Source organism: Pithys albifrons, chromosome 11 (genome assembly GCF_047495875.1).
Source record: "Pithys albifrons albifrons isolate INPA30051 chromosome 11, PitAlb_v1, whole genome shotgun sequence".
NCBI lineage: Eukaryota > Metazoa > Chordata > Aves > Passeriformes > Thamnophilidae > Pithys > Pithys albifrons.
Genome location: NC_092468.1, coordinates 22,407,499 through 22,421,786, shown reverse-complemented (window position 1 = coordinate 22,421,786; position 14,288 = coordinate 22,407,499). Strand labels below are relative to the sequence as shown.

The 14,288-nt window shown below is 46.3% G+C and overlaps 2 protein-coding genes across 3 annotated transcripts; both read right to left on the bottom strand.

The window, feature by feature from the left end:
- Positions 1–1,120: 1,120 nt before the first annotated feature.
- Positions 1,121–3,786, bottom strand: RPL22L1 (ribosomal protein L22 like 1). The gene is made up of 4 exons (XM_071566255.1): positions 3,708–3,786; positions 2,793–2,885; positions 2,273–2,394; positions 1,121–1,373 (listed from the first exon to the last, which is right to left on the bottom strand). Exons 1-4 carry the CDS (start codon positions 3,714–3,716, stop codon positions 1,229–1,231), a joined length of 369 nt encoding a protein of 122 aa, XP_071422356.1. The 5' UTR covers positions 3,717–3,786; the 3' UTR covers positions 1,121–1,228.
- Positions 3,787–4,015: 229 nt separating this feature from the next.
- Positions 4,016–11,661, bottom strand: EIF5A2 (eukaryotic translation initiation factor 5A2). 2 transcript variants are annotated; one of them, XM_071566495.1, is made up of 5 exons: positions 11,576–11,661; positions 11,108–11,292; positions 9,642–9,746; positions 8,056–8,187; positions 4,016–7,795 (listed from the first exon to the last, which is right to left on the bottom strand). In XM_071566495.1, exons 2-5 carry the CDS (start codon positions 11,270–11,272, stop codon positions 7,736–7,738), a joined length of 462 nt encoding a protein of 153 aa, XP_071422596.1. In that variant the 5' UTR covers positions 11,273–11,292; positions 11,576–11,661; the 3' UTR covers positions 4,016–7,735. The 2 variants fall into 2 exon arrangements, with proteins under 2 accessions (XP_071422596.1, XP_071422597.1); XM_071566496.1 differs by having other exon boundaries at positions 11,560–11,632.
- Between the last annotated feature and the right edge of the window lie 2,627 nt (positions 11,662–14,288).

Genomic DNA, 14,288 nt, shown 5'->3' with positions numbered 1-14,288 from the left:
GACCCCAAAGGCTGTTGACAAAATTCACCTCCCCTTCTGTAATTCTCATTTAGATTTAGGTAGCACAAGTGGGTGTCATTTGAATGCATTGCTTTGTGCTTTGGCAAATCTCTAAATAATCTCTCTCAGAGGTTTCAGCAAAAACAATGCTGATATAATTTTTAAAAAATCCTCAGGAAATCAACACAGTTTAGTAGGCACACTTCAGTCTGAACTAGTAGATTTGTTCAAGCACAAAGTTCATATCAGAGCCTACAGGCCCCCCTGTTTTATGATAGTAAACGAATTTGGCATTACCTATTCCAGAGTTCACCAACCTGAGAGTAGTAATTAATCACAAGGAGGACACTACTGGCACTGAAATGCATCCACATGCAACAGTTACTGCAACTGCAGGCTCACAAGTACTTTGTCATAGTGAAAACTCATCAAAACTCTCTGGATATTACATGAACAGAAGAAAAAGTTTAAAGGATCTGAAGTGATCTGTGTTTCAATGAGGAATCATCCTCCTTGTCCTAAAGAAATAATCCCAAAAGTCAAATACACAAGCTGTAAAATTAATCATAAAAGTAGAAACATCTGTATGGATTTACACTGTTCAGTCACTGTCACTGTTAAAGGACATCTCACTGCTTCCTTGAAGGTGTTTTAGCTGGATGCTGGCAATGAGACTTGTCTCCAACTCCTTATTTATCAATGTAATAGAAATCTGGCTAATAAATCCATATGATACCCCACTTTGGATTGTGTTTATATGCATGAATACCACAACCAATTAGTGAATTAGGTACATCACACAGGAAAAATATTTAAAATTTGTAAGCCTGTTTTTTAACTAAAATAATTAGAAATAAACTTTTAAAAAATATTATGCCATTACCTCCACATTAATTAGGAGTTGGTACTTTCAGCTACAAAAAGCTCTAAGATTATTTGTACCAGTATGATTAAAAATTATCTAACTGTCCTACAGGTGTGCTGGGGAAAGGGGTCAGGTTTTTCCTATTGGAACTTCCAGTTGAACAGCCGATTTCTGGCAATGAAAACTGCAAATGCAACCATTCCTCAGTGCTGTTTTTTAATTAGATTTAAGAAAAATACTAGAAAACTAACTGTGCTCTGTCAAACAGGGTACAAAGTCTTTATTCACCAATAAGTTAAGTGTTCTTATAAATAGATGTTCTAGTCTTTTGCACTCTGTGTTGAGCATAAGGCCAAGATTCCGTTATTCCTCGGACTCTGATCCTTCCTCATCCTGGCTGATCTGGAAGTAGCGCAGCTCGTACGTCTCCTTGTCCGACGCCACAACACGGAGCCAGTCCCGCAGGTTGTTCTTCTTGAGGTACTTCTTGGTGAGGTATTTGAGGTACCTTAAAAACAAAACTTTACATTAGAACTTTCTCACTGAACAACCCCAGCTGCTGTCTACACTCCACCCAAGACACGCTAATTATACCCAGAAAATTATCACATGTAACAGGTGGTAAAAGCAAGTTTTAATTACAGATATGTAAAAATTTATTTTTTGTTCCTTTCTGACTAAACAGCAAAATGTCAGTAGCTGAAAAGTACTGGTAAATGGTTCTAAACCTTGGTCTTGAGAATTGGTTCTAACAGAACAGATTCTGGTGCATCTCTACCAGCAAACGAAGGGGGGATGCAGGGAAGGAAGATCATACACCTCTTATCAGTGCACTCATCTGTTGTGTGTTATAACAAAATAAGCAGTGTAAGGTTTCATTTAACTTATGAGGGTCTTTGCAGTAACACAAACCAAACACACACATTTTAATACAACCAATTAAATAATCAAACAGCCACCCGTGATCCAAATTCAGTGTGACTGGTAAAGGTCCATCTTCCCATGACATATTTCTTAGGACCTATACAGAGTATTTGTATTAATATGCTCAGAGTCCACAACTATTTGCAATCGAGGCATGAGCTTTACAAAGCAGCTTTTAAAATATCTATGATGTATCTGTTTTAATTCTGTATTTCGCTAATATTTACAAGTGCTATGAAGGTCAGAGCTGACACCTTTCTAAGTGTCAGAAGTGCATTAACTGAAATTCTTTTTGCAGCCAGAATATTGGTATTAATGGGCATTTTAGGGACATGGTTTAGTGGTGCCCTTGGCAGCGCCAGCTTTATGGCTGGACTTGATGATCTTGCAGATCTCCAACGTTAATGACTCTGATTTTATGTTCAACATCCCACAGTTCAAAACCCTCTATCACAAACACAACAGAAGGAAACCCGTGCCAACCTTTTGGAAAACTGCTTCTCAGATGTCACTGTGATCTTGTTCTTCAGGCGTTCAATGTGAACGGTGTTGCCCAAGTTTCCAGTTTTTCCATTGACCTTAACCTTCTCCTTTAGGAACTGTTCCTGTTTCAACATCAAAGAAATAGAACACTAGGGAATGGCACCCTAGGTGTGAACTAGGGAAGGGACCCTAGTCATGTAGCAATATTAAAAACCACTGTTTACTTATGCCCTGATAAAAGCATTTACAATGCAGAAAGATTTTACAGTATGTAGTTATAAAAAAATCACCCCTGTGCTAAGAGAATTTAATTTAAACCAGTTCTAATAATGTACAGGCATGAATCAACCTGTCTATAAAAGACATCCAAAGACAAACAACTTTTTAAAAGTGCTGATAATTTAAACAACAGCTGCTGATCTTACTAATTTGGAATGTAACTTTTCAGGTATAATTCAGTTACTGCAATGAAGCTTTAATTACACTATTCATCATAAGTATGAGGAAAACCACAACTTACAAAATTCCCAGAATCAAAGATTCCATCTTCCACAGGGTGGGTCAGGTCAAGGCAAAACTTCCAGGTTGACTTTTTAGACTTTCTGTCTTTTTGCTAAAACACACACAGCAGGAAAAAAAAAAGAAATTCTCAACATTAAGAAGCCATGGTAGCAAAAAGCTTTTATCCAAGTGAAGGTGGAGACGAGGAGGAACACGGAAGTAGTGGGCACATGGAAGGGGAGGGACACACATGGAGGGAGACATGGAGAGAGGGTGAACACATGGCAGGGGAGGGATGGGACACACACGGTGGAGGAGGGAGGGACATCCACGGCAGGGGAGGAATGGGTGGACGCACTGAGAGGAGAGGGGGACACAGCATGGTGGGGACACAGGGCAGGGGAGGGGATAGACATGGCAGGCGAGGGATGAGCTGGCACACGGCAGTAGGAGGGGACACACGGCACGGTGGGGACAGATGGCAGGAGAAGGATGGGTGGACACAGGGCCGTAGGGAGGGACACAGGGCAGTAAGGGAGGTCACACGGCGAGGGAAAGCGAGAGGTCACACGGCACGGTGGGGACACACATGGCAGGGGAGGAGATGGACAAGGCAGGGGAGGGATGGGTGGACACACGGCACGGTGGGGACATATGGCAGTAGAGAGGGACACACGGCACGGTGGGGACACATGGCAGGACAGGGGGACACGGGACGGTGTGTGTGGGGGGTGGCTCAAGGCAGCGCCACCTCCTGGCAAGCGGCGCTCATTGCCGCTGACTCGCCCCAGCCGCCCCCCGCCCAAGGCCCTCTCGGATCGATCCCTGCTCGTCCCCGCTCGTCACGGCCGCCGGCTCCCTGCCCGCCTCACGGCTCCCTGCCCGCCCCACGGTGCGCGCTGGACCCGACCCCGCCGCCCCCGCCCGCTCTCACCGGCGCCATCGCGCTCCGGCCGCGAAAGGAAGCGCTCTGGGCCGCGCCGCGCTTTTATACCCCCGGCGTGACGTCAGCACGCCGGCGCGCGGGGCACGCCGGGAGCCGGCAGCGGTCCCGGAACATGGCGGCGCCGCGCGTGGAGTCACGCTTGGAATTCTCTTATGGACTTCCCGGCGCCGTTCCCGCCCCCCGGCCACGCACGCGCCCCTCCTGCTCCCGCACCACCGCCCCCTCCCCTCCCGCCCCCCGGGAAGGGCCTGCGGAGCCCCCGCGCGGTCCCGTCAGCATAAGCAGCACCAGCTCCCCACAGCACTGACACCTTTATTATTATTTCTGGAGCAAAACACGCACGTACAAGTCTCTTTCCCCTGATCGCTTCCATGGTGTTGGGAACACAAACTTGCAAAAGAGAGCCGCGGGAGCCGCTGAGGCCAAGGCAGGGGTTGGATTGTCCCACGATCCGAACTCCCCCCGGGCAATCGCTCCCCTTTCCCCTCAGACGGGTGTGTTACAACAGACAGCACAGGACAAGGGGTTCTGCGATACAGCAAAGCACAGCAAACGTTTCCCTGGAGTTCACAATCCGTAGGGCCGGGTTGCAGGTGCTGGAGAGGCTCCCGACCACCTCAGTCCGTGTTGACCTGCAATGGCTCCACCACCTCCAGGATCCACCTTCACAACATTCCCAGTGGATACTCGAAATACCCTTAACAAGATTCTCTTTACAGCCTGAAGTTTAGTTCTACTGTAACAGACTACATTCTAAGTACTCAACCCAAAAAAAAAAAAAGAAAAAGAAGTGGGATTTATTGAATTTTGAATCCTGTGAGACTGACCTGCAGTAACCATAAGAGTTTGAACTGTCAACAAACTTGACTTCTTTACAGATTATGTAAAATTATCTGCACTGTGAAACTACAGACCGTGCACCACTTCTGGGTACACTGGATTAGAAAAACCTGCAAGAGAAACAATGAACCTCAGCTAACTTCTTAAAAAAAACAGCCCTGAGAACATGGCTCAACCAGCAAGAGCCCAGTTGAAAAACCACCATTGTAAGCAAAAATTAGAAGGATCTATTGAAATCTCAGAGTATTATTTGCCAACGTTTGAGGCAGGAAATCACTGCAGTCTTTCCAATTGTGTAAAGTCGTAAGAAACTCAATGAACAGGAGCCATAAAAAAATGCATTATTTGGAGTGGAAATACCTCTCATCACGTCCCTGTGTTCACAGCCTTTAAGCAATTGCCATCAGCTATTAGAAGTTTATGGTTTTGACACAATTTAAGTGTTAAGACAGTAATACAGAACAAATACACTGGTAAGATTTGTTTTAAAGCAAAGCTATGAAAGGAGAACTTCTCCCCTAAGCACTTGGTTATGAATCTTAAAAATACACATCTCTATGGACTACTGATCACAAACAAAGTTTGTTGCAACAATTCTGACAGGAAACTGAAACATCTTACTTTGGAAAAAAAAAGCCTCAAATACATGTTCTAGTTTAGAAGCAACTTTTAACCTTACTGAAACTTGGAGATTATGCTTAAGACATGCTTATGTATTACTATGGGAAGCCTCATGCATGATGCTCTGCACTTCCACGGTGTCTGAAGTGCTTCACAAAAGACAACTAAGTATATAACAAACCTATAATGAAGTACTTAATCATTTAAATCTTGCAGAACTGAAGGTTGCAATAGAAGGACATCTGAAAGTCCTGAGGAGGGCTCCTCCAGCAAGCTGGAGGTCATAAAACCTCTATCTTCAGATTGCTGCAGTACTTGAAAACTCCAGTCAGGGCTGAACCCCGCCTGTAGGAACAGGACTAAAACCAGCCCAGGTCCCAGAGAGCTTAGTCTGAGTAACTGCTCAGATTGTGAGCCAGTGGCATCAAATACCTGTCTTCCAACAAGGCTTCAGAGGACAGACAGGCATCTGAAATTAGACTAAAGCACTAACAAGAACAAGGGCAAATTCAAGTCCTGTAGTTTTCAAGCATATTAGAAGTATTTGTAATATGGTGATAGCATTAGAATTTGCATTAGTTTGCCATAGCAACCTGTGTGACACCACACAGCTGAGATGGCTGTCAGCACCATCACCAGTGCTTCCAGTCACCTCCAGAGCCAGCAAAGCCTGTCTTCCAGGTACCAGCCTGATGGAGAGGCAGGAAGGAGCACAGTGCAGAGCTATTCCACATACACTTCAGAACTGTTCTGAGGCATTGCAATCTGCAGCTTCTAAAAAGAGATTTGCCATTTCAGTCAAGGTGCTATTCACAGAGTTCACCTGCAAGATGTATTGTGCTAGGCAAGAGCATGAGGCAGATCCTGTGTCTGCCAGGTGTCCCAGGTAGCTGTGCTTTATTACCAGAGTGTATTTATTGCTGTCTCTATCATCACTGGTACTGCTCTCCCTGGCATGAGTAGTCTGTGGGAAATGCATGTTTTTTTCATCCAAGGTTTGCTAAGCCCTGCCATGGTGTGTCCAAGGGCAGTTCAGGACAGTTGCCACGAGCCCTTTGGGGACTAGAGAGTACAAACTATGAAGCTGAACACATTTGAAGCAGTTGAGAGCAGTGTGAAGCCTGACTCTGGCTGCCAGTGGTGTGAGTTGTGCGTGCTGTCTGAGGCAGCAAGCCATGAGCCTACATGTCATCCTCCACCAGCCACTGAAGATTAAGGCAAGTTCATGGAACAATTTATCAACTGTGAAGAGAGGTCTGAGCCATGGGCTAAGGAAGTTTCTCACTCACGAAGAGTCACCAAGTCTTAAAATTCAAGCTGAACGCCTTAAAGAGGAGCAGGCTAATCATCCTTCCATAACTATTGCTATGAAGCCTTGTTAAGCTACTATATAGTTAGAGGCATGCAGGCGTGTTGCTATGACTCAGAACTCCCTAGGAGAGGAGCCAGCTTTCCTAACTAGGTAGCAAGTTTTTTACTTTATAGTTAAGCCATGGTTGTTCACTATAGTCTGTCAAGTTTATATTTTGAAAATACAAGTTGTTTTTTGTTTTTTTTTAAAAAGAATCACATGCATTTAGTTTAGGCTCAATGCTACAGTTTGTCCCACTTTTTGAAAAACGTGTGGTCCCTGTGCTACAAAAATATGGTCTGAACCTGAACGTTAGAACCTAAAGCTGGAAGCACTGCAACAGATTCCCATGGAGTTTGTCACCCTTTTATAGTTTAAGATATATTTAATAAAGGAAAGCAATTGAACTGTATTTTTCTTTATTTTTCAAGTCTGACAAAGGCCTCGAGTGAAAGTCTATAGCTTTAACATCCATTCTTACCTTTGTGCCCCCTTGACTTATCTACCCAATATTCCAACTGCCTGCCTAAAACCACAGGTAGGCTTTTTTTTTTAAACCATTTTATCATTACAATAAGCCAACAAGTTGGCAAAGAAGAAAACAGAGGTAATACAGTTAAGTTGCACATGGCCACTGGGGCTTGGTCAAGCCAGCTGGCATTTCTGATCACTTGAGTTTCTTGGTCTGAAAGTTGTGATTGGCACCTACAGTTCTGCAAGAGTCCCAATCCACAAAGTACTTAAGCTTCAAAAAAAGAAAAAAACCCCTACTTTTATTGTCAGTTCTACCTAAAGATGTCAAGAAAAATACTATTTGTGCTCTAGGTCACTTTATAATCCTAGATACCTACCAGCTTATCTAAAAGCCCCTGAATACTGTATTTTGTCTGTTCATACAGACAAACACTGTTTTGCTCAAGCAAATAAAAATATATCCACTAGTAACACCTGCTTGGTTTCTTAGATCCATAGCTGAAACCCACAGGAATGTTAAAATAGTTACAATTAAGGAATTAAAATCTCAGTGATTTTGAAAACTGCCAGTTAGCCTGCAACACTAATCCAGAATCCAGCACTGCTTTTTAACAATTCAAAAAGGAAATGAGGTTGCTTGTGAAGGCCAGAGCTTTGGTGACAATAAACCAAATTTATAGATCTGTGGTTTGTCCAGACCTGAGCAGTTGCCCGAGCCTGGCAATCTTCTTTACTTGCAAGGCTTTATGGCTACAGCACATTCTTCATTCATTGCACTTATGACAGATATCTGGAAGAGAAGACACAGGGGTGAGCTCCAAACTATGCCAGAGGAAGTGCTTCTAGAAGCTACAAACTTCCACATTTTAGTAACTACCCCATCTCTTTGGAGTGTTCCAATACAAAAGCTCTTCTGCATCTCAAAAGACCAATTCTCATCTCTCTAACCCACTCTTCAGAAAGATACAAGTGGTCAATATCAGAATAAGACTTCTTCATTGCATCACAAAGTGGAATTAATCATAACTCTTGTCTGCCCTCCATACTCACCTGCACATCTTCATTGGCATTGAATTTTCCTTCTATTTCTTTGCCAAGATCCCCTTCTGGCAACTTTAGATCCTCACGAACTTCACCACTTTCTGTCAGCAGGGAGAGATACCCATCCTGAATGCCTATCAGCTGTGAAGAGAAGGCCACTTTTAGGAAGTTTAACATCAACAGTCACTAGCAGGTAGTAGCTGAAAGCAGTGAACTCTACCTGTTACAGTAATTCTTTAGTATTGTGTTTGTTACAGTTAAGAACCTCATGTAATTCAAACTTAATAACAGTTTAGTGGACTCAGAGTTAGGGCAACTGTAGCAAAAGCCAGTCTGCTATCACCAACCAACAGAGCCCTCCCTGCTGGTTAATTCCTAGTACACTGGGCACTGCAAAACCCATCCTTGTCCCTTAGGACATGTACCGCTTTCAGGTCACTGGTTCATCTTTCTTCATCTGTGAATTAGAAACAGTAACTGGCCTGGTGTTCATTTAACAGCACTGCTTGTATGAAGTGTAGAAAGTCCATACCTACATTTCTACAGTTTGATACTGTAATTTACATTAATCACTAGTGAATAAATTGGGGAACATCTACCAAGCCCCAGATCACTTTTATAGGTTTCAGTCTAACCAAAAGCCTGAGCTAAGGGGCATGGTTGTGTCAACAGAGCAGGCTGAGGAATTTGGAACATGTAATAGTAAATCCAAAGACTACCCTAAGAAGTCTGATAAACAGCAAAAATTTCAGTAGCAATAAGCAACCAGAAACAATGGAAAAAGACCACCAAGGTAACATTAAAAATTCCTTGGAAGGTCTGAGCCATTAGACAGGCTGGTCACACTTTATTCCAACAGCATCAGCTGTACTGAAGATTGCTAAAACACTGAGCTTGGGCTTTGTCAAGCCATTGCAGATTTCGAGATAACTATTCCCAATATAATGCAAAGACAGACAACACATGACAACTCAGCCTGAACTGTGCTGCTTTTAAGACCTCACTATCTATACCACAGAAGGTATGACAGAAGCATCAAAATGATTTGATATCAACTAAAGCCAGCTCCACACAAGGAGAAGAAAACATCATATCAAGTTAGAATTGGCATCAGACGCACTTTAAGACGGTTTTGGGGATTTACCTACCCTATGTAAGAGTGAAATTATAAATTATTATATATGATTTGATTCTAATTTACTTCAAGTGAGATCTCGACTACCCTTTAACTAATAATGACTTGCAGCAGGGACACCTCTGTTCATATTCTAAAGGATGCCAGTATCACAAAGAACACGGAAGTCACCCTATAACAATAGCTAAAAAAACCTATGTTATGAATTATGCCCATTAGCTGTCACATTTAAAGATTACTACTGTAACATGAGGCTGTTGATAGACTAAGGAGCTCCCTCTCCATCAGAGAGTTTCCACAGTTTTAACAATTCAATAACTGCTACGAGTTCAGCTATGTAATGTCTAGACAAGCAAGTTCTATTAATTCTGACAACAGTAGCTTAATGAAAGGCAAATTTGGGGAAGAAAGCTTACATGTGGTATTAAGAGTACAAAGCCTCTTATGACTGTTAACTCACCTGGTAATCATTCCTCTTGATATTTGGAACATCCATGTTATGAGTCGATGGGCAAATATCTTCATATTTTTTACCAGTGAAGATATCAATACCAACCAAGTGGACCTGTAAGAGTAGAAAAATAATTTCAGTTACTGTTGGGCCCAGAGAAGCAAGATGGCACTGCCATCTGGCATCTTAAATAGCTGGTTTCACATGAGATCATGTGCAATCCCAGATTCCACCTCGACCCTTTGCTTGTATGAGAACATCTCACACACTGAGAGGAGGCCTCTCACTCCCTTCCATAGGGCACCACAGAAACACTTAATAACATGATCATTGTTGTCTCCCATTGCCTTCTGTAGATTTACAGCAGCAAGTTCAGAGTATGTAGAGCTTAACAAAATGTGTATTTCAGGTTCTGGCTGTCAAGAGAAACAGAACAGCGTGGAGGTTAAGGGAAAAAGAGGTGGTCATGCAGAGACCACAGGAACCCCCACCTCCCTTCTGCCCTGGCCACTGCAGCTGGAGCATCGATGACCAGTTTAACCAGCTCTTTTTGGGTCCTTTAGCTCTCACAAATGTTTCCATACTTAAAAAAAATTGGCTGTCTGTTAAAATAAGCCATAAAAAAGCGGAAGGAGAAAGGAAAAAACTGGCAAGAGCATGGTCTACTCTAGCGTTGGATTATCCCAAATACTCTACCCACCTACACACATCGTGCAAGGTTGTGGAAACTTAAGATATCTCATTAGTCTGTGCTTGTAACAGATCTGTCCCTAAACTCTGATATACCAACCACGAAGAGTGGCTGAATGAATGAATGAATGAGGGGGGATTCCAGCCTTGCTCCCACCTCTGGACAGCTACATGAGCCAACTGCTTAGGCAGCAGGGCTGCAGCCCCAGAGAGCGACTGAGAACGGCTCTGCTGGGACCAGGAGGGGGAAGGCACTTCCCTGCCAGTGCTGGGAACAGGGAAGAAGCTGCGAGGCACAGGCGTCAGAACAGGGCCAGAGCAGGCCCGCGGAGTGTCCGCCGAGCTCTCTGGATTATGTAACACGGCACGGGCCCTTCTGGTCTGGCGCTGCAATAGTGAGTCTGCCGGCACGGGCAGACACAAAAGTGCTGTGGTGGGTAGCGACAGCACAACCCAACCACGCCCTAGTGATTTCATCAGCCCCCCTTCCAGAACTTACTCTACCCCCATTACAGAAACTGGTTTTGTCACTATCAGCGTTAAACCCTTTTAAAAAAATAAAAAGCGTTAACGCGTTAAAGTTGGGAGAAAAAAAAAAACCCTAACCCCACCCTCCTGTCCTCAATCGTTCCTGTTTTACATGACTGGAAACCCTTGAGCCACCTCTGGAGGGATGAGACACGCGAGGCGCCGCTGCGAGAAAGGCAAAGGCAAGACACGGAGCCAAATGAAAGGCTACACCCTTCCCTGCCGGCCGGAGCCGCAGGAACACGCACTGCGCTCACCTTCGCGTGGCCGTGCTTGCCCGTCTTGGAGGTGGACATCTCCACGATCTTGCAGGGGCGCCCCTTGAGCACCACGAAGCCGTTCTTGCGCAGCGCCGAGCACTGCATGGGGTAGGTGGAGGAGGCGCCGGCATCGCCCGTGGTGAAGTCGAGCTCGTCGGCCATGGCGGTGCGGAGCGGGGGGACTGCGCGAAACCAGACAGGGGTCGGCTGAGAAGGCCGGGACGGCGAGAGGGGCCCGGGGAAGGGAGGAGGGGGGGGGGGGGATGACGGACACGCACCCAACCACCCACCGCGGGGAGCGCGGGCCGGGCCCCCCCCGCTCCGCACACGTGCGCGGCGGGCGGGACCCGCCACGTGCCGCGGCCCCCCGGCCTCCCGCCCCCGGGCCCGCCTCACATTCCGCCGCCCCCCCCTCCTTCCCCCCTCCCCATCCCCGGTCTGCCCCGTACCCGCGGGCGTTGTTACCTCGCAGGAGGCCGGCGGGGCCGGGGCCGGGCTGGCGGCGGGGCGGGAGCGGCGGGCGCGGCGCACACGCGCCCCACACACACTGCGGCGGCGGCGGGAAGGGGCGGCGCGGGGGGCGCGCGCACGGCCGGCCCCGCCCCGGAGCTTCCGCCGCCGCTCATTGGCCCGCGGGCCCTACCCCGGGGGTGGGCGGGGCCGGATCGCCCCGCCCCCCGAGCCACGTGCCCGCGCCCCGCCCATCCCTACGGAGCGCGCGCGGGCTCAGCGCGCCCAGCGCGCCTCGGCCGGCAGGGGGCGCCGCGCGCCGCCGCCTCCCCCTCCCCGCACGCGCCGCCGCCATCTTGGGCGGGTGAGGCGGCCCCGGCCCCAGCGCGGGTGTTGTGGCGGATTGCGGGGGAAACGCGTGTCCCCAGACCCTCCGGAGGCTTAATTAACTGCCCACGCAACGCACCGTTGTCCGCCTCCTATGTCCCCTCTTAGTTATCAGAAATTACGCGTTTTGTTGCTGAATTCACCAGCCAGACTGAGCCCTGAGACAGCCAAGATCCATAGCGAGGGGTTGTGCTTGTTAATGGATGTGATATTCCATTAATAGTGGAATTATTAGTAGTAGAGTACTAGTGTCCAGCTCTGGGGTCCCCGACATGGGAAAGACATGGATCTGTTGGAGCAGATCCTGGGGAGTGCCATGAAGATGATCCTCTGCAAAGGAAGGCTGAGAGAGTTGGGGTTGCTCAGCCTGGAGAAGAGAAGAATCCAGGGAGACCTTGTTGCAGCATTCTGATATATAAAGGATGGTTATAAGAAAGAGAGAGACAGACTTTTTACTAGGGTCTGTAGTGACAGGACAAGGGGCAGTGGTTTTAAACTAAGAGGGTAGGTTTAGAAAAACTGCCCAGAAAAAATGTGACTGTCCCATCACTGGAAGCGTTCAAGGCCAGGGTGGATGGGGTTTAGGGCAAACTGATCTAGTGAAAGATGTCTGTGCCCATGGCAGGAGTTTGGACTAGCTGATCTTGAAAGGTCTTTCCAATCTAAACTAAACTGGTGCTCTGTACCCTCCTCGTGGTCCAACACCTGCCCCTGCGCTGCCTCAGGAGGGGTCTGTGGCCATGGGATCCTAAGCAAAATGAGGCCACATGGCTATTTTTACTAAAACTTTCCAAGTCAGATGCCACAATACTTTGAGCTGTTTGACCAGATTCACCTGGGGACTGTCCTGTGGAGCAGCTGGCAGATGGGCCCCTACAAATACTGCAAAAAGAGGAAAACAGGAGCACTGCCACCACCAGCCTCTGCCGTCACCACCACAGGCTGCTCTGTGCTGTCCTGTGTCTTCCGCCACAAAATCCTGAATTTGTTGTCTGTGTTCCAATGGGGCAGCTACACAAGTCACTTTTAACATCACATTTGTAAATGTTTCATCATGGGATGTTGTATTTAATCTGTGTTAATCTGCACAATCTGTTTGCCAGTGGTCCCACCCGTGGTTACAGAGATCTCACTCCAAACTGTACAGTGTGTCCCCAGGGAGAAAGGTTTGGCTTTCATTCACACAGGGCCACTTTATGATGCCTCCATGGTGTCTCTCTCTGTTACCTCAGCTGTCCATGGATGCTGCCTCACCCAGCCTGCTCTGGAGATGATACCCTTTATGCTGCTCATTTTACTGCTGTCTCAGTTGATAAGCAGAGTTTGGGGTGTCCTGTTAAGTGTTTTCACATGTGCAGAGTGTGTTTGTTTACCTGCAAGTGTGTGACAAGTCACACATGCTTGAGGGCTTTCTTTCTCCTAATAAAACACATTGTGAGAGAACAACCAACTGTGCTGAACCCAAACTGCAGTAGGCTGGGGCTAAGCACTACTGATAATTTTTTTTCCCCAAGTATCTTTTGATAAATTTGCTTGATTTTCCACAATTAACAGTTTCATTTTGGATCACTTGAGAAATCTTCTGGGCTAAATCAAGTCTTTTTACTGAAGTACAGTTGTAGATGGTGTTTATTTTTCAGACACAAAATGAATATTCCAAGAAAGCCATTATTTGAGATTCAATAAAAAACATTGGAAATCCAAGCCATCAGTCATTGCCTGCAGGCATCATTCCTTTGTCTGGATCAGCATTTATTTTCTGAAGTATGTTTCTTGATAATACTAATGTGATTATCCCCCTTGTCTGTGCAACAACAGCAATTTGATTGAAAGCACATTTGTAAATGAAATACCATGGTCTCACATTGAAAGGTATTTTCTTTCCAGTGTTGCTCACCTGGATCACACACACACACCTTTTCTTTCGAGTAAGCTCAGGATATTATCCAAGCTTTAGTTCTCCTGTCTGTGTCTTTATATGTAAGAAGAGGGATTAGAAAACTTTTGGAATGTTTTAAACTGAGTTGTGTCTGTTCTCAGTTACGTTCTGGAGAAGCACCTCATTAAAGCCCAGCCTTGAGAATATGCATTTCAGCCAGAGCTGGGCTAAACATCCCACCTTGTTTCCAGAAACATCCTCCTTTGTTTCCAGCCAGCCTGCTGGAAGGCAGGAGGTGATGTTTACCCCCACCCGCGCTATGGGTTAAGGTCACACTGTTAGAAATAACAGGTCACGAGCAAAGCAGTGTAAACAGCCCTGTTCCAACCTGAGCCAGCCTCTGCCTCAGCTGCTGAGCTGACTTTCTGGGGATCTCACCATGTCCTGAACTCTGGGTTGAGA

Excerpts from the sequence above, each read along its gene's own strand:
- RPL22L1 (XM_071566255.1), bottom strand. Across the intron at positions 2,395-2,792 it reads TCTTTGATTCTGGGAATTTT|GAACAGTTCCTAAAGGAGAA; the intron begins GTAAGTTGTGGT and ends ATGTTGAAACAG. Across the intron at positions 1,374-2,272 it reads GAGAAGCAGTTTTCCAAAAG|GTACCTCAAATACCTCACCA; the intron begins GTTGGCACGGGT and ends TTTGTTTTTAAG.
- EIF5A2 (XM_071566495.1), bottom strand. The coding sequence starts at position 11,272 with ATGGCCGACGAGCTCGACTTCACCACGGGCGATGCCGGCGCCTCCTCC. Across the intron at positions 8,188-9,641 it reads TCAAGAGGAATGATTACCAG|CTGATAGGCATTCAGGATGG; the intron begins GTGAGTTAACAG and ends TTCTCTTCACAG. Across the intron at positions 7,796-8,055 it reads ATGCCAATGAAGATGTGCAG|ATATCTGTCATAAGTGCAAT; the intron begins GTGAGTATGGAG and ends CTTCTCTTCCAG.